Source organism: Mesoplodon mirus (assembly GCF_964341445.2).
Source record: "Mesoplodon mirus genome assembly, chromosome: 11".
Classification (NCBI taxonomy): domain Eukaryota; kingdom Metazoa; phylum Chordata; class Mammalia; order Artiodactyla; family Ziphiidae; genus Mesoplodon; species Mesoplodon mirus.
The window spans coordinates 100,550,073-100,568,927 of NC_138987.1; the positions used below are offsets into that span (position 1 = coordinate 100,550,073).

The following is an 18,855-nucleotide window of genomic DNA, read 5'->3' on the forward strand; positions in this document are numbered from 1 at the left end:
CTTGAGAACTTGACAGTAAAATTTTGAGAGCTTGGTAATTGATTTAAGCAGTACAGCTAAGTTGAACTTAGGATATTGAGTTTCATGTTGAGTGAGCAGACGCATGTTATGTTGTGTGGCCCTGACGCAGGAAGCAGTGTGTCCTGTGTAAGCCGGCTCTGGCTGTGCCCGAGGCTGTGCTCACTGTGTTGTGTCCTTCAGCCCCAGCAGCCCCTGGGAGATCTGGATGCTCAGCTGAGAAGAACGCTCAGTCCAGAGACCGTTGTGCTGACGTCTGCAGTTGGTGTGAGTTCTGATAAAATCGCCCCGCAACCCTAATATATTATATTCCTGGAATATAAGCTGTAACCTAGACCATTATTAATACCTTTAACGCCTAATCAGAGTCTTTGCTTGTTCCAGTCGACAGAAATGAGACGATGAATGAAAGAGTAACACTGACCCAGTAGTGTAACTATGGAAAAAATTTGATTTGGGAGACACTTTTCTTGTCTTACCTGTGGTTAGAATCATACCACAGATCAGTTCTATGGACTTTGTGTTTATGCTTTGGAGGAGGCTATACTTTAAGTTCGAAGTCTTAACTTCTTCCTTTTAGGCTTGTGACACGATAATGTTCTGAGTAAAACTACTTTTTCTATTAATATCCAAGTTATACTTCTGAGCATTCCATGAAAAAAATTAAGAAAGCAGTTTGGAAAGGTTAAGACTCAAAATTTCTTTTAAAAATCTCTAAAATGCCTGTCTTTCTTTACATCAGACTTATTTTTAGGTTATAAAGTCACTCTTTTTAAGTCACTGATGCTAAAGATGTTGTGTATCTGTGTGTGTTTGCAGCCCGTGTCCGTGGTGGCTCCAGCAGCAGTTGTGGAAGCAGGAGCCCAGCTTCAGAAGGATGGTGAGAAGCACCCTTCTTCCTCTGTATTCCCACTTCCAACCTTCCTGTAACTGATGGTAGAGGTTACTATTTCAAAGACACGTTCTCGAGAGTTCGTAGGTGTACTTGAGACTGTTGAACAACATTTTTATGTATTTCATGATTGAGGAGCATTGATACTAATATTGAGAGCATGTAATATCAGCAAAGTTGTGAATTTTTTACTTTTTTTTTTAAGGGGTAGCATGCCAGGGAGTAATGATAGTTTCTTGGCATAAGACCCTTTGTTATTATTAGCTCAGCCAAATAAATCCTTGGTAAGAGATACAAGGAAATTCAAGCATATTTATAAAAGTTAATATATTGGCCACCTCTTGGCTTTTGAGATGTATAGAAATATAGATAAGTTTGAACAGCATGGATGGTAGAAATACAAATGCAAGATTTCAAATCATCAGTTTAAACATTATTATTTTATTTTTTTGGCTGTGTTGAGTCTTCATTGCTGTGCGTGGGCTTTCTAGTTGCGGCGAGCAGGGGCTACTCTTTGTTGCGGTGCGCGGGCTTCTCATTGCGGTGGCTTCTCCTGTTGCAGAGCATGGGCTCTAGGCGTGCAGGCTTCAGTAGTTGTGGCACACAGTCTCAGTAGTTGTGGCTCGTGGGCTCTAGAGCACAGGCTTCAGTAGTTACGGCACATGGGCTTGGTTGCTCCACAGCATGTGGGATCTTCACAGACCAGGGCTCGAACCCGAGTCCCCTGCATTGGCAGGCGGATTCTTAACCACTGCGCCACCAGGGAAGCCCCCAAACATTTTTATCTGTTTCTGGAGTCTCTAGAATTGGTCTGTCCATAAGTATCTCTTTTTTAAAAAGGCACATTTCCAACTTAATTTTGTAAAAATTGTCCCTACCAAGAACTTCAATGTTTTCTTAGAACTCCTATCACCATGTGCTTAGTCCTAAGTTCATTATCAACGACTAGTGCTGTGAAGTTTTGTTGTAAATCTCTTCACCATCAGTCCCACAGAACCTGGGAAATGTAACACTTATTTTTTGTTGCCTTTTCCTTCAGAATCATTTATAATCAAAAGTGAAAATAATTGAATGAGATATGCTTAATGTAATTTTATATAGCACATGCTTAATAATAATTTCCCCTTTTATTATATCCATTCTCCTCCACACCACTTGACATAAATGTAATTCCCTGTGCAACTATTAATAAGATTACCTGAATGCTCTTACTTCTTCCTGTCTTCCTTAAGTGCTAAATTTCACTTAAAACCTTTCTAAAGTAAATTATTTTCAAGGCAGTCACAATCTGAATTGGCTCTCATTTTAAAAGAAGTGACTTGAAAATCAGTGGAACAGATTAGAAATGGACAAACTAAAATGGAATGTAGAAAATGAAAAAGGTGGCCTTTCAAATCATTGAGAAAAGGGATATTTCAGTAAATGGTTTGGGACAACTGGACAGCCATTTGGAAAAAAGTAAAGATAGATCACTAGCCTAGGCCAAAGTAAATTCAAAATGGAACAAAGATGGAAAATGAGGTCATAAAATAGAACTGTACGAAAACAAAAGGAATCTCTTTTTTTTTTTCCAGCTGTCTAGAGCAGGGTTGACAAACTTGTTCTGTAAAAGGCCAGGAAGGGAATATTTTAGGTTTTGCTGTCCATACAGTCTCTGTCACAGCTACTCAAGTATCCAACATATTGTAGCCTAAAAGGAGTAATAGATAATAAATAAAGGAAGGAGTTTAACTGTGTTCCAATAAAATTTATTTATAAAAACAAGCAGTGGGCTAAATTTGGTCCACAGATCATAGTTTGCTGCTCCCTGATATAGAGAAAGATGTTATTATTACATCTAATCCCCAACCCAGAAGCATTAATAGATTTTAAACTTATGCATGGGGGAAAAAGTACTGTTATGTCCAAAGATAAATGGAAAACTGGGAAATGTGTGTGTTGTATATTCGTATCACAAAAAGGACTAGTTTTGTTAATATAAAGAATTTCTGTAAATTTGGCATGGACCAAGAAAAAATCAAAAGATACAGAAAAAAAAGAAACTTAGACATGAAGATACTTAACTTCCTTTATGAAACAGAAATGCAGAATAAAACTACAAGTGATCGTATTTCTCGCCTGTCCTTGGTAAATTCAGAAGTTTAAAAGCCACTGGTGACTTGGTACAGCCTTTTTGGAGATCAGTTTATGTTTGTCAGCATTTTAAATGACAGCGATTCAGTGTTGGGTTGGCCAAAAAGTTTGTTTGGGTTCCTAAATGAACTTTTTGGCCAACCCAATACTTCTATTTTTAGGTATTTATTTCACAGATCTATAAGAATATACATATTAGAGCACTTTTATAGTAAAAAAGTTTGGAATAAGTTAAATTTCCATCAGTAGAAGCCTGGATAAAATATGGTACATTTAAAATTTTTTCATATGTATATAACATATACATACACTACAACACTATGCAGCCATTAAAAAGAATGAGACTGATACGGAAAGATCTCTAAGTTACATCATTAAATGAAAATATCAAAATCAATATTCTGCTAGTTGTATAAAATAAAGAAAATGCTGATATATATTAATTATCTCTAGAAAGAAACTCAAACAAGTGATTGTCCCTAAAGAGGAGGACCTCGGTGGCTTTAAAGTTGCTCAAAACTACTTACCAGTGATTCTGCCACTTACACTGTCCTGTTCCAGGATTTTGCTTAAATGTTGCCTAAACCAGTTTGCCATAGCTGGTTTTCATTTAAAAATGGGTCTTTAGTATCCTAGGTAAAATCTTATTGTTCGCTTCATTTATTTCTGTCTTTGAATTATAGGATGAAATTGTAGTGTCATTTCCTGTTAGCCTTAGTTTTTTTGTTTGTTTTTTTGTTTGTTTGTTTTTGCGGTACGCGGGCCTCTCACTGTTGTGGCCTCTCCCGTTGCGGAGCACAGGCTCCGGATGCACAGGCTCAGTGGCCATGGCTCACGGGCCTAGCCGCTCCGTGGCATGTGGGATCTTCCTGGACCGGGGCACGAACCCGTGTCCCCTGCATTGGCAGGCGGACTCTCAACTACTGCGCCACCAGGGAAGCCCAGCCTTAGTTTTTATAGTATCTCTTCATGTTTGAGTTAAGCCGTGAAGCCGCCTTGCTGCTGTGTGACTTTTATTCCTCCAAACAGTGCCATGTCCTCTGTGCGAGTGTACAAGGGAAGGTAGAGGGTTTCACAACGATACAGTCTTTCACACTCAAGGTGTCTAGTAGGAAAGCAAACAGTAACTGTTTCCCCTTGTTGGACAGGGTCAGGGAAAGGGAGGTAAGGAAATCTCCCTTGCCTGTAACAACTTTCTTCTTCTGATAGTAGTCTCATTTTGCTGTGTTTCTGGCTGAAGCAAAAAGAAGCCAACTAAAAAAGGATGCTGATTTAAGTTCTTTTCCTCCTCCATGTACTTGTTTCAGTGTCTCAAGTCACAGAAGGTCCTATCCTAGCACCCACTTCAGGAACTGGTGTTTTTAAGATGGGGCGATTTCAGGTAAGACAGTCACTGCTGGGGGATTGTGTATATAATAAAAAAGGGATTCCCAATTTGGGGGGAGTGTGTATATAATAAAATTATTATCTACCTTTTGGGACCTAATTGCCATCAATGATCTATTTCTTTTATATAAAGCACTTTTTAGCTCTTTATCATTTTCCCCTCTTAAAAATAATACATGCTAATTAAAGAAAATAAAGAATATTTAGAACAGTAGAGAAACAGTAGATAGTCACACTGTCTGCCCATCCTTCCACCCCACCCCTGGGATTACTTTTGGGGGTGTGTTTCTTTCTATTCCTTTTGCTCTGTACATGTGTATATCTAAAATTGGCCCTGCTCTCCTCTGAATGATATTGATACTTAGTAGCTTTTTCCCATCTAGTACTAGGTTTATCTAACCATTTTCCTATTGTCAGTCATTAGGTTGTTTCTAATTTTTCCAACATAGTAAGTAAAGTAACAGTGAATGTCTTTGTATATAAAAACATTTTCCATGTTTAGGATAATTTTCTTAGGATTAATTTCCAAAGGGAAAATACTGAGTCATCATCAAATAATACCATCTAATTGTATTTTCCCAGTTGGGAAACAAGTGAACATTTTCTGGCTTAGTACATAGGGCTATACAAGCTTTGAAAATCTTTTTTTTTTTTCTTTTTCTGTTTTCACACCTGCTTTCTTATTATTCTCATGATAGCACTTGAAGTTGGGGTATTAGGTCATATTTTTCTCATTTGTAAACTGAGGTTCTCAGAGCTTGTCGCCGCCCTGAGTTTGTATTTATAATACATTGTCGAACTAGGACAACGATCTAGATCCTTCTTTTAGCACCAGCTAGTTGTGCTGATTCTTGAAGCTTAGCTGGCATTTAACATTTATTGGATTTAATGTTTGTAGTTTTTCTTGTTCACAAGCAACCTTCAATATTCCATGACCTGTTGTTATTTATATTTTCATTAAGATGTAATCTGAGTCCTGTGCACAACATGAGATATGAAAGTAAATAATTTACTTAGTTAGCTTAGCCAGCCGCTCAGAATCTACATCTCATCTGTACATCTCAGTATAGATATGTCATGCTCTACAGTGAATGGTATTCAGTTTATTTTCACAGTCAGAGATGGAGGGGCTATGTAAACAATCAGCCTACTCAGACTGGGAAATAAAGTGATTCATTTTTGGTCTCTTTCCGTCAGGTTTCAGTTGCAATGGATGATCCCCAGAAAGAGGGTAAAAATAAGTCAGAAGATGTAAAGTCTGTTCATTTTGAATCCAGTACTTCAGAGTCCTCAGTGCTATCAAGCAGTAGTCCAGAGAGTACCCTGGTGAAGCCAGAGCCCAATGGGATAGCCATCTGTGGCATCTCTTCAGATATGCCGGATAGCGCCCGTAAAACTCCTGCCTCAGAAGCAACGTCAGAAACTGGGCAGCCTACCAAGGTTGGACGTTTTCAGGTGACAACTACAGCAAGCAAAGTCGGTCGTTTCTCCGTTTCAAGAACCGAAGACGAGATTACTGAGGCAAAGAAGGAGGGACCAGTGGTATCTCCTCCTTTTCTGGCTTTGGGACATGATGTCCTTCCTCCTGTGATACCAAAGAAAGAGAAGCCCGAACTGTCAGAGGCTTCACATCTGAACGGGCCGTCCTCTGACCTGGAGGCTGCCTTCCTCGGTCGGGATGCGGACGATGGCTCAGGGAGTCCGCACTCCCCACAGCTGAGCTCACAGAGCCTCCCTGTCCAGGGCCTGAGTCATTCCTTCAACTCCTCTTACATGAGCAGCGACAATGAATCAGATATTGAAGATGAGGACTTGAGGTTAGAGCTGCGGCGGCTACGAGAAAAGTACGTGCGTTTCTCCTGTGAAAGGGTACCAGCAGAGCCGTATGAAGAGCTGGCCCCCAGAGCTAGAGGGTGGGGTGTACAAGAGCTGGCTGTCTGAAGGTAGTTCTTACAGAGCTGCTTCAGCACCTGGGCGTGACTCGTAGCATGTTACTGTCGTCAGTAGCTCTTTTGCGTTGTGAACCTCATCTTAGCTATTGTTGGTCTACCAGATGGATCTGGTAATGACACTGGGATATAGATTACGATAGCAGGTTTTCTTAGTCACGTTTGATGAACTGGGTCCGATTTGCAAGTTCAGTATTCCTGTGTAGAGCTCCCAAGTCGGGAAATCTCTTTCTCCTAACACATCACCAACCACTTGTGGTTGGCTAGGAGCTTGCTGGAATTTGGCTTGGGTAGCGGAGGCCAGCGAGAGGAGCTGACACACTAGAGTCACAAGGTGACAGCAGGTAGATTCAGTACATTCGGGGGAAGGTTCACTGGTGAGTAAACACGTGAATGGAGGTTAAATAACGGTGTTCATTCTTGTGTGAACAAAGGTGGTTATACTGTCTTTCAGTTATGCTTGGTTATCTTTCATAGACATCTTAAAGAGATTCAAGACCTGCAGAGTCGCCAGAAGCATGAAATTGAATCTTTGTATACCAAACTGGGCAAGGTTCCTCCTGCCGTCATCATTCCCCCAGCTGCCCCCCTTGCAGGGAGGAGAAGGCGACCCACCAAAAGCAAAGGCAGCAAGTCTAGTCGCAGCAGTTCCTTGGGGAATAAAAGCCCTGGACCAGGTCAGCCATGGCTGTCCCACCTTATGTTTTTGTCTCCAAATGTGTATATAACCTACAGAACATTTGTTAAATTTCGAAGGCGTTTGACTTCCCTAATATGCTTGCTTCCTTGCCTTGTCTACTCCCCATATTTACAGAACGTCTTTTGAGTTTATGGAGGACAGGTCAGTGCTGTGACCTGTTCCTTTGTAATCCATATTGCCTCCGTTTATAGTTGTTGATGAGGATAAGACACTTAGCTTTGCCTGCTAGCTCATGGAGCTCACATTTCCCCAAGCTCGTAGGCAGTTGAGAGAAAATTCACTGTTCTCTGTTAGTAAAGTCCAGGTCGATTCTTCCTTTTTAATGAATGAATTGGTCATAATTACGACTGGGATGAATGTAAATTTCATATAAGTATTTGGGTATGTCATATGATAATTTCCTTGGCTAAAGTTTTTGTTTTATTTATCTATATTGGAATAAAGAACTTGCTAGTGTTTATAAGCAAAAAAATAGTTAAATCATAATCTCTGGAAATGAACTGTAGTTTGCCTATTTTTTATTATGATAGCGAGTTTTTACCCTTTGGTGAAATTATGGTAATGTTAACAGATAACTAGTTGAAAAGTAAAAGCAGCTAAAATAAGTTTATACCTCATACTTGCTCTACAGTTCTAATATAAATATGTTGGAAAGCAGTTGTAAACTTAACAGCTTTCCATTCTCTGGAAGCTTTCAGAGACCCAAATCTTTTCTCTAGCACATGAGAACGAATTCATTAGGAGACATGTGATGATAAGCAATAGAAGCTAATTCAGATTCTGATCCCAACTTTGACCTTCTTTTTGCTGGACTTCTAGTCCACTAGCTACTAAGGAATAGAAAAGTTAGTCCATTTCAGGCCACCTGGCTAACGACTGAAAGCCACCTTTTTTTTTTTTTTTTTTTTTGTGGTACGCGGGCCTCTCACTGTTGTGGCCTCTCCCGTTGTGGAGCACAGGCTCCGGACGCTCAGGCTCAGCAGCCATGGCTCACGGGCCCACTGCTCTGCGGCATGTGGGATCTTCCCGGACCGGGGCACGAACCCGTGTTCCCTGCATCGGCAGGCGGACTCTCAACCACTGTGCCACCAGGGAATCCCTGAAAGCCACCTTTTAAGAATAATTTAAAATATGCATTACTCTCCAATCCCTACATCATTTTCGACACCTCTTTTGTACTTGATCTGACACATGTACAGGAAAAACTAAGCAGAGACTGTCTCTGGAACCAATTTGTATCATGATCCAACTCAGTGTTTATAAGAGGGTAAAAAAGGCAATGCTGAGATTGCAAAATGGAATTCTCTCATGTCCACTGCACGTGCTAGTCTTCTTACTCAGCTCAGACTTGGAATCATCCAGGCTATCTATGGCTCAGCATCTTCAGGGATGGGGTCCTGTAGCCCTGTTGCCTGTTGAGTCTCCTGCTATGTCTCACTTCCCCTCCTGTCAGTGAGACCCTTGCTCTTTGATCTCCTATACTTTTTGGCCCATTATTAATCCGTCAGTGGGACACACTGGAGGAAAAACAGTGCCTGTCAGGTGCGGTTGGAAGGCTGTGCACGTTCCCTCATGCCGCTGTGTCTTTTGGCAGGTAACCTGTCTGGCCAGAGTGCAGCTTCAGTCTTGCACCCCCAGCAGACCCTCCCCGCTCCTGGCAACATCCCAGAGACGGGGCAGAATCAGCTGTTACAGCCCCTTAAGCCATCTCCCTCCAGTGACAACCTGTATTCAGCCTTCACCAGTGATGGTGCCATTTCAGTACCAAGCCTCTCTGCTCCAGGTCAAGGTAAGAGATCAAAGCAGCCAGCATCTTCCAAGAACATTAAAATGGAGATATTGCCATACATGGGACAAAAGCCTGCTGAGGAGCCTGTTGAGGTGGGTTGGAGGAGCAGCTGACCAGGAGCCAGCCGCACGGGACCCATGTGGCTCTTTGGGCTGTAAGGGGAGTGGGTGACGGCTAGATGAGGTGGGATCACTGCTCCCATCGGGTGGAAATAGGGTTTCTCAAGGGGCTACAGTAAAAAGTGACATCTGTGCCCTGTGAAGCCTCAGTGAAATGAGTGACTCCTTTGGGATTTGGAGCTTATGCTTTAATACTAGACTGGGATTTCCTGGACCACATTCTAAGGAGTTATAGCCATTTCGGAAAGTTAATGCATTTGATTAGTCAGTGTAGACTTCTAAAATTTCTAAGTATGAGAGACACATACTAAAATGAATTCAAGTCCATTCAAGTTTTTACCCATAATCTACTTCCCAAATATAGGTTAATAAACACATGTTTAATAAGATGATCACTCAGAACGTTCCTGTAGAGGAAAGACCTTCTGGTAACATGAGAACAGAAGCTGGAAGGAGTTGGGCCTGTGGGCGGAGAAGAGGGAAATCAGGAATCTAGGTAGTGAGGTAGGTGCTTCCGCCACAGCGCCACGGAAGTCAGGCGTCAGGCCGCCTCCCAGCAGGGTGAGTGTACTTGGGGGAGGCGCTCGGGCTGGGCGGGTGGCAGGACTGCGCCTGACCCTCCTGCCCCACGTCCGGGCCTGTCCTGGAAGCTCGTTCCTCTGTGTGCTGTCCTAGCGCATCTCACTCTCCAGCCTCGGGTTCTAACGTCTCGTAGCTGTGTTCTGTCTCTTCTCTCCCTGTTCTCCCCCGTCCTTCCCCTCTCACAGGCTGTGCGAAGTCTAGCTGTGCGTCTGAGCAGGCGGCGCTCAAGCCTGGTGGCAGGAGGACCCGATTTCTGAGTACGCCCTGCTTGGCTCTTTGTGTGTAACACCTTTACTCCTTCCTGTCCTGTGTTTCTGCTGCTTGGACCTGTTGTTTCACGCAGTCCATGTGCATCTGTCTTGGCTGAACTACTATTACCCTCAGAAGTTTGGGTCTCTTAATTATGATGAAAGATGTAGAAATAACAGTAGGTTTCTGTAAACGTCAAAATAAGTTTCCGGAAGAACTGCCTCTTCCTAGGCCCATGACAGAGGGCATGCACTGCCCCCTGCTGTGGCATTAGAAGCCACAGAAAGCATCTTGGCCACTGGTACCAGGAAAAGTTACACCCTGTTTTTCTCTTCTTCTTCAGAGTAGGTTGGAATCTTTTTTTTCCCCCCTCAATTAAGCGTAACCATCTATCAATTGAGAACATGCTAGAATCTCTTCATTGGATGTTTTCACCACCACTACCCTGTAACTCCATAAAATCAGAATTTCAGAAAGGGTTTCAGTGTAGTTCTTATAAGGCTTACTAAAGACCGGAGGGCCACCTGCAAGCAAAAATGGGCTTTTTAACAAGAATGCTGGGATTTCTCAGCTTTCTTCCCCCAAACAGGGCACAATAGCAAGTCACCAACCTCTCCAGCCCATCTCCCCATGTGTGGAATGCAGGTGGTCCTACACAAATCAGATAAGATCACATGCACAAGACATTATTTCTCTCTGATTAAACCACACCTACCTGGCACGTAGCAGGTAGTCGGTAAACGTATGTTGAAATAAAAATTTTTTAAACAAAAATAAGGCTCAAGTAGAAAACCTTTGTTAGAGTTCAGGTAAAGATCCTCTCTGTTAAGGCCTCAAACTTCTGATGTGGTTATTAAAGTGCTTTTTAAATGCATGTGCTCGGACCATTGTTGTTTTTGAGTATGGTTCAGAGGTCCTTGGGCACTAGTCTAGGGCTGTTTAACAAAGAGGGAGGTGGAAGGCTTACCCAATTTGGTAGGTTTCTTTTTTTTTTTTTTTTTTTTTTTGCGGTACACGGGCCTCTCACTGCTGTGGCCTCTTCCGTTGCGGAGCACAGGCTCCAGACACGCAGGCTCAGCGGCCACGGCTCACGGGCCCAGCCGCTCCGCGGCATGTGGGATCTTCCCGGACCGGGGCATGAACCCACGTCCCCTGCATCGGCAGGCGGACTCTCAACTACTGCGCCACAAGGGAAGCCCCAATATGGTAGGTTTTTGAGCACTGAGATCAGTAGCTTTTCTGGCAAGGCTAGGCTGGACCAAGAATATTAGCTCCTTGACACTTAAGTAAGCATTTAATTTATATGTCCAGCTAGAAAGAGGAAAAGACATTAACAGTAGGAGACGAGTGTTTTGAAATAAAATGTGATGTGTCAGGCCTGTGTTAGGTAGCCTGAAATGTCTAAGAGGGAAGAAAGAGAACCAAGGCTTTTTTGTGAAGGAAGTGTAGTGTGACAGGTACCACTTCAGATTAAATAATTCAGTAAATTCTCATCACACTCTTAAAGGTAGGTGGTATTACACTGTTGTTCAGGTGAAAGTGGTTAGAAGTATTAAATTTTATCACTTCCTTTTGGGTCTTAAAATGAGAGGCCCTACCTCTGTTGAAGGCATGTCACTGTACATCACGTAAGCCTTGATGAACAAATCACAAGAGGCAGGTTTAAAGCAGATATGGAGGGCCCATGGTTAGGACTCGGCGATTTCACTGCCGTGGCCCCAGGTTCAGTCCCTGGTCAGGGAACTAAGATCCCATCCTGGAAGGTGCACAGCGAGGCCAAAAGAAAAAAAAAAAAAAACCAAAAAGCAAATATGGAAAGAGAACCGGGGTTCACAGGCATGGGGTCTTAACTAGTCTCTGATGCTTTACTCTATGCTTTCAAAATAGATAATGGTTTGGAAGCACGGCTTGGCTTAATGCTTTATTTATGTTCAAAAGTTGCTTGTTTTCCACATATTTTTAAAGATTTTTCTAGGAGGGATAGGGTTAGTATTGTATGTCTAGGATGTGGAAATAGAGTATTAGCCAATTTAAATTAAAACTGTAACAATGGTATCATCTGTCAGCCTCCTGTGGTAGAATTGTTAATGCATTTAATTGAGTGCTTTGTTAACAACCCAGCAAGAGAAGCAGGAGTGGGGGACAGGGTCAGTGGAGAGACTGCTTGGGTGTTTGAAATTCAAGCAGTGAGACCCAGAGAGAGACTGGGGTTCATCCTGAACCTTGGTGCAGGGCATCGCTCTTCTAGGTACAAAGACTGGGTGTGGAAACTCACTTCTGCCAGCCGGGAACCAGCAGCCAGGAGGTTCCATCATACAGAATGGCATCTGTGGCAGGGCTCCCGGGTCCCTCCAGTCTGTCTCCCCTCCTGCTTTCTCTTGCTGGGACTTTGTGTGCTGTTTGGAGATTCTAAATATTTTACACTGATGTTTCCTTATCTTTAACACATTGCTCTCTCTTTGTGCTTCAGGGAAGATGGTGAAAAAAGTCTGTCCTTGCAACCAGCTCTGTAGTAATTATCCTTTCTTTCTGTTACTTCGGGCCCTTGATTGCAAAGCCTGTTGCCCTTGAGGTCTTTGAATCCCGAAGCCTCATGACTTTCGGACTCCCAGCTCCCGTCCGGCTAGTCCTGCACCCTTTTCTGGTGTCGTCTTTAACATGCTCAGTTGCCGCCACTGGCTGTCCTTCCAGATTCAAGGTCGCCTCATAGTGCTCTCATTGACGGCCCCGTGCCCCGGCTCTGTGACAGCTGTGGGTGGAAGCGCCTGCGGATGTGCGTAGGGGCCTCGGGGAGGCCTGGCTCCTTGGGAGAGAGTCCTGTAGTCAGAAACGTGAGCCCGCCACCACGCGCCCACGGGGATTCAACCGGGACCGCGGCCTGTGAGAGCCCAGGCCCTCACATCGCAGTGGGAGCGGCTGCTGGGCTGCTGAGGACAGGGACACTCCGTGCAGACAGGAGGCTTCTCGTGAGAGCGAGGACAGTTCAGCAGCCCAGCAGCCTCCGAGAGGCCCCTCCAGAAAACTCTGTGCTTGGGAGACTGGGCAGTAAGCTGTGGTTCATAGTAGGCGTTGTTACTAGGATCCAGCGGTGGGGCGGGGATGGGATGGGGGCGTGTATCACGGCAGGAGAACATCAAAGTGAATTTCTGGTGGTAAAGGATGCATGACTTGTAGAGCTTTCAGCAGAACTGAAAACGGTTCAAAGGATAGTCAGTATCCTCCCGGGAAGGCAAGCAGCGTTCTCAGAAGTACCCGCTTTACCAGCGCTCGCCAGCACTTTAGTGCTGCAGTGGGCCAGACACACTCCCCGTTCTCCTGGGTTTTATTAGCCAAGTCATCTCTTCCCAGGAGTTAATTCCTGGTCAGAAAGGGATGTGTGTGTTTGTCTGTGTCCTTTAATGGGAAAGCTATTTTCAGAAGCCAGAATGAGAAGGTGAACTGTGAGGCCGACTCTCCCCCGTGGTGTAAACCCCACATTCAGAATCCAGTGTCGTGTAACAAGATGAGGCCATAAAGGGACCTCAGCATCAGCGGCGACTGGCATGAGACCAGAGGGTGTGGTTCTAGCACGAGCAGTTTGTGGCCAGCAGTGCTCAGCTCTGCAAGCTTCTGAATTTGGCTTTTGACAGCTCTGCTCACTTGTGATTATGTTTTGTTTCCATCGTCTCACTCGCCATCCAGCTCGCGAAGCAGCTGTCATTCAAGGAGGCTGGTGGTCCTCACGCATGTGATGTGCTTTGCTCTCGGGCTCTCGCCATTAGCACGACCGCCATCCTCGCTGCCTGCGCCTCCCACCCCAGCGCTGTCTCACTGCTGCTGTTCGAGGAACGTTGTCTCCTGTGCTTTTCCACTTTGCACCTGGGCCTCCTGTTCCACAGGGAGCTTACTCTTCCCTTTACACGGTGTGTGTGGTAGCAGCAGCCCCCGTGGCTCTGGCGGGCACTGAGCGTGAGCTGACAACACGTGCAGCCGTCCCGGGTTGTCTTGCCTTGGTGATAAGAAGCACGTGCCGCTCTCACTCTGCAGCTTCACCTCAGAATAGCTGTTCCTCTAGGACACGCGTGCTCGGTGTGCCATTCCCGGGTGGCAGGGTGCAAACTGACCTCAAGAGCAGCAGTGGATTACAGGGGGCTTCTGCGTGGCAGAGTTGCTTCCGGTGTGCTGCTGTGCTCTGGTGCCGCTTGGATCTTGAAAGCAGGAAGATGCATGTATTTAAATATCTAGCCCTGGCAGTATTTGGGGATCTTAAGTCCTGATGGCTCACAGCCTACCCCAGCAGCTTTCATTTATTGTGCAGCAAATGTGAGATCTGGTAAGAAAGTGGGGGGTGACGGGAAAACACAAGACGTGACTCTTCTTTCCCTCTTCCCTAAAACTCGCCTCTTCGAATAATCGCCAGTGTGCCCTCCAGCAGAGCCGAAATCAGGCAGGACACAGACTCCTTTCTTTCTCATCGAACCATAGAAATAGAATTCCTTCATCACAGCCCCAAAGCGTCCTCCCCCTCCGCACCCCTGCCTCAGCCCGGCGCGCATGAGAGTGCTTGCTCTTCTGGGGAGTGGGGGCCGTAGAGGCCTTGAAGCAGCGGAACTGAGGTCATCTTTGGGAAGCCATGCCTTCCTGGAGCTGAAAGACTCAGGCACACCGTAGAGAGCCTTCCTTCTGAGCGCTCCTGGTTCTTTACTCAAAGGAAATGGGGAGACGTTGAAGCCTTAACTCCCACAATTCATGTTTATGGGTCCAGGTGAAAAAGGTTTCCGACCAGAGCACGCTTTCTCTTGTCGCCCCTTTCTGTGAAAGAATGGCTGAAGACCATGATGGTCCCACGTGGTTTGGGAGCCCATCTTTCCTGGGGCTTGTCTTTGCGTTCCTTTAACTCCTCCATGAACCCTGCCCAGTGCTCCAGGGATCCCCTTCTCTTGCCCTGTTCTGCAGCATTCTAGAGCAGCCAGGCTCACTGGCCACACCGCACAGCCCTCCTCTCCCCCAGGTGATGCTGGGCATAGAGGCCCAGCAGCGAGTGTCCGTGCTCCAGGATGCCATGAGAACGGGCAGGAGGAGGTCCCCGCCCTCTGTGCGTTCCCTTGTCCGGAGTCGTTCAGCCTGGTCTGGAGCTCCTGAAGAGAACCTGTTTTCATTACCCTGTGATGCCAGAGCATTTGGCTACATGAGAACCTTGGAACCTTCCTTTTCTTGCATGGCTTCCCACTTCATCTTCCCCATTCTGTGGTTTGCCATTCATCATCCTCGGAAGTTTTTCCTCTCCCTGAAATTACAACCCAGGCCTCTTTTAATGGTTGTTCTCTGTTGCTTCTTCTAACTCTAGGGACCAGCAGCACAAACACCGTTGGGGGAACTGTGAACAGCCAGGCCGCCCAGGCTCAGCCTCCTGCCATGACGTCCAGCAGGAAGGGCACGTTCACAGATGACCTGCACAAGTTGGTGGACAACTGGGCACGAGACGCCATGAATCTCTCAGGCAGGAGAGGAAGCAAAGGACACATGAGTTACGAGGTCAGTCTGCCCCTTTTGCCATTTTCCAGGTCCATCAGAGTATCAGTGAGCACGCGTCTCACTCACGTGAGGGACCTTCTTCAGTAGCTCATGAGTTTTAACATTTTCAAAAAACGACAAAAAACACCCAGGTCCCCTTTTAGTTTTCCTGCGCTGAATCCCGAGCTCTGTATCGGTCAGCCCAGTTTTTTCTTCCCTTTTCCTTTCACACTCTGAACTACACACACATGACACCACCCACCTCCAATCAGAACAAGTATTTGGTAAATATAAAGAGCCAATAATTATGATGGAAGGTTGGCTGGGTGTTGTTTTCACTGTCCCCTGCAAGATGAGAGCAGCCCGCTTCTGGAATTCTGTCTCAGTTCCACCCATTTCACACCCACACCAGCTTCACCCGGCATTGTTCTCTCCTCAGGGCCCTGGCATGGCAAGGAAGTTCTCCGCACCTGGTCAGCTGTGCGTCTCCATGACCTCAACCCTGGGTGGCTCCGCCCCCATCTCTGCAGCATCAGCTACCTCTCTAGGCCACTTCCCCAAGCCCATGGGCCCCCCACAGCAGTACGGTTTCCCAGCCCCCGCCTTTGGCACGCAGTGGAGCGGCACGGGCGGCCCAGCAACGCAGCCACTTAGCCAGTTCCAACCTGTGGGAACTGCCTCCTTACAGAACTTCAACATCAGCAACTTGCAGAAGTCCATCAGCAACCCCCCAGGTTCCAACCTGAGGACCACTTAGACCTAGAGGCGTTAACGGAGTAGATTTGGGGGCAGGAGGTGGAATGGTGAGGGGCAGGTGGGAGGGGGGTGGGAAAGTAGCCTACATACTAACTACTAGCACTGCATTTAACTGGTTATTTCTTGCCAGACAGGAATATGTTTAATACCGCTTAGAGCCCTCAGAGTGGAGAGTCTCCCTCTGCTTTCACCGTTTATGGAGTGGGATGAGAAGGAAAGAAAGAGCAGGCTTCTTGTGTGTATGCTGTTATCTCTCCCCAACGGTGAGCACTCGGAAAGAGAATCGTGTTGATCAGAAAGCTTCTAGAGAGCTCAGTGGAAAAGCAAAGCCCATCTGTGTTCTCTAGTAGTGGGGCTCTTAATCTTGGTACCCACCCCAAACCGCAAGACAAAAAATTAAACTATTGGGCTCTCTCCTACCCTGTCCCCACCCCAGCCAATCTTTAGAACCCAGTGAAAACACCAGGGGACGGAGGTTTCAACCCTTTCTTACAATAGGTCATTAGTGCTTTAAGCAAATGATATTCGCAGCTTTGACTGCAGCATTAGCCATTAGGAAAAAAAAAAAAATTAAGTTCCCTGCGGACATGTAACTTTGCCATCAGTTTTGATGTGGAAACACTGTGATATATAAATGTTGTTGGACAACAGTAGTTTTAAGAGTAAGATATGAAAGGTTTAAAAAGTTGAAAAAAGCTAGCTCTGTCCTTTACCTGTTGAGACTTTACTTTCTCCTTTGTATTTCCATTGTATTAGGTAAATAAATGTGAATGTAAAATTGTATAAATTACTGTACTTGAATACTTCTGTTCTCCCAGTATTGCTTGCTGGATGTTTTAGTGCCTTGGACTTCTATTGCTTCTGCCGTTAACATCAACTTCTCATCAGACCCCAGTCAGCAAAAGGGCGTGTGGAAGGAGACCTTGGGTCCATGTGACCTAGCAGTGGATTATGCAATAAGGAAATGGAAAGAGTATTTTTTTTCCAGTCATTCAACAATTTTGTCTAGAGCAGGTGTCAGATGAGCAGGTGAGAAGTTGACAGTAGTGGTTACAAGCAGAAAACTCTGTTTCAGGACGGGTGAGGAGGGGGTTGTCACAAACTCGGGCAGTGTTGAGCGTGGTATGCGGTAAGTGATGAAAGAAAAAGAAAGACTACAGGATGGGAGAACAGACTTGTTTTGAAGATAGGTGATGCTTGGCCAGTGGCTGCCATAAGCCTTACTTACCTGAGCTGGGCTTGAGCAGAGGAGACCTGGAAGAAATGGCTGAATATAAAGGGAAGGGCACGGGGTGGGGGTGGGTGGGGGGCGGCGCTAGGTTTTAAGCTGGGAAATGTGATAGTGAAATGTCACAGATGGAGGAAGTTGTTCTAAGAAAAATCATTTGGATTGCTTCCCTCTTGGTGCAAATGTACCGTGTATTTCTCAGCTTGGGGTACTGTAGTTTGTGGAAAGTGGACCCACATCTGAATTAAGCATCGTAGGAAAGAATGCTTATTCCTACCCACTTCCTATATAATGTCCAAATGGTTGCAGGATCATAATCTCTTGCGCCACCTTATTTCTAGAATTACAGCTGATGTTCTCACGTTCTCTGTAAACAGATATTCCCCTGAAGTAATAATAACTGCAACCAACCAGTATTATTTAGTGCTGTGCCTAGTTGTAATGGGCAGTTCTGTTACTTTCAGAACTTTCAGGAAATACTCTCCTCATTGCCTGAGTTTGGGATCTCTGTTCTCCCAGAAGGTGGGGAAAGAAGCCTGGACTCTTAATTTTGGGGTGCTTCTTGTCTTGACTCTTGAGCTGGGAAACTGACCTATTTCCAACCTCTTACCCACCTCAGTGGCACATCCCAGGAATCCCCATGACAGGAAGAGCCTGGATGGCTGTCCTGTCCTCCGTTGGTCATTTTCTTTATTAAGTTAGCCGAGACCCCAAAGATGCAAATGAGAGCTGAAGGTTTTAGGAAGGTAGAAATGAAAAGGGCAGGCTTTGCTTTGAAACTGTTTACTTACTTTTTCTCCTGCTTATAATCCTCGGGAGATGACAAGAGTAAGGAGAGAACAAGAAGCGCCAAGGAAGTGGGGGACGGACCCCTGGGCAAGGAGGCAGGGCTCCGCAGCAGAGGAAAGGGGAGCCGGAGTGCAGCACGTGACTATTTGGTTTCTTTGGTTTAATCATTTTGAGATCTCTTCATTCACAGGTGGAAAGTAAGAACTGCTTTTATTTACTGTTGATTTTTTTCCCCCTCCTGTGGATGAAATAACTGAAGCCTAGAGGAATGAACCTAGTGCTACTGAACTGTTTAAATTATTTTTGTGTTAATAGTACACTTTGAGTATCTTTTTCCACATTAAAAAAATTCTTTCTGAATTATAAATGTTTTCCTTACATTATTTAACAATGTACACTGTTAAAAAAAAAAAAGACTAAATTCAAACCTCGGGGATTCTCGGCAGCCCGTCAACCCGTGAGTTTGGGATAAACCCCGGGGGTCGCGCTTTCTGCTTCCGTTTGTTACCGTTGTAGATGAAACCATTCAAATAAACCAAACTTGCTTTTCTTGAGCTGTGGGGTTTCATTTTCAGCACACGTCTTTTTCGTGATCTCATTAGCTCTGATTTGACTTGTGTGCAATTTATAACTGGATTCCTATTTCCAGGACCTTTTTTTTTAACAGCAGTTCTGACCTGAACTAAGATGCTGCAGACAGGCAAGATATATTTTCTGAAGACCATGGTAAGGATATGAAAATCAGAAGATGAATCTATGCCCAAAGCTGTGC

At 45.1% G+C, this 18,855-nt stretch overlaps 1 protein-coding gene across 20 annotated transcripts in view; it reads left to right on the plus strand.

Annotated features, from left to right (window-relative positions):
* WNK1 (WNK lysine deficient protein kinase 1) overlaps positions 1-18,637 on the plus strand; it is a 135,790-nt gene extending 117,153 nt beyond the window's left edge. For all 20 annotated transcript variants that reach the window (XM_082637093.1, XM_082637108.1, XM_082637104.1 and 17 more), the window contains 8 exons: positions 202-285; positions 838-898; positions 4,351-4,424; positions 5,627-6,273; positions 6,856-7,055; positions 8,673-8,867; positions 15,144-15,331; positions 15,750-18,637. In XM_082637093.1, the coding sequence (XP_082493219.1) occupies positions 202-285; positions 838-898; positions 4,351-4,424; positions 5,627-6,273; positions 6,856-7,055; positions 8,673-8,867; positions 15,144-15,331; positions 15,750-16,067 (1,767 nt within the window). In that variant the 3' untranslated portion in view covers positions 16,068-18,637. The remainder of the gene's footprint in view (positions 1-201; positions 286-837; positions 899-4,350; positions 4,425-5,626; positions 6,274-6,855; positions 7,056-8,672; positions 8,868-15,143; positions 15,332-15,749) is intronic.
* Positions 18,638-18,855: the final 218 nt, after the last annotated feature.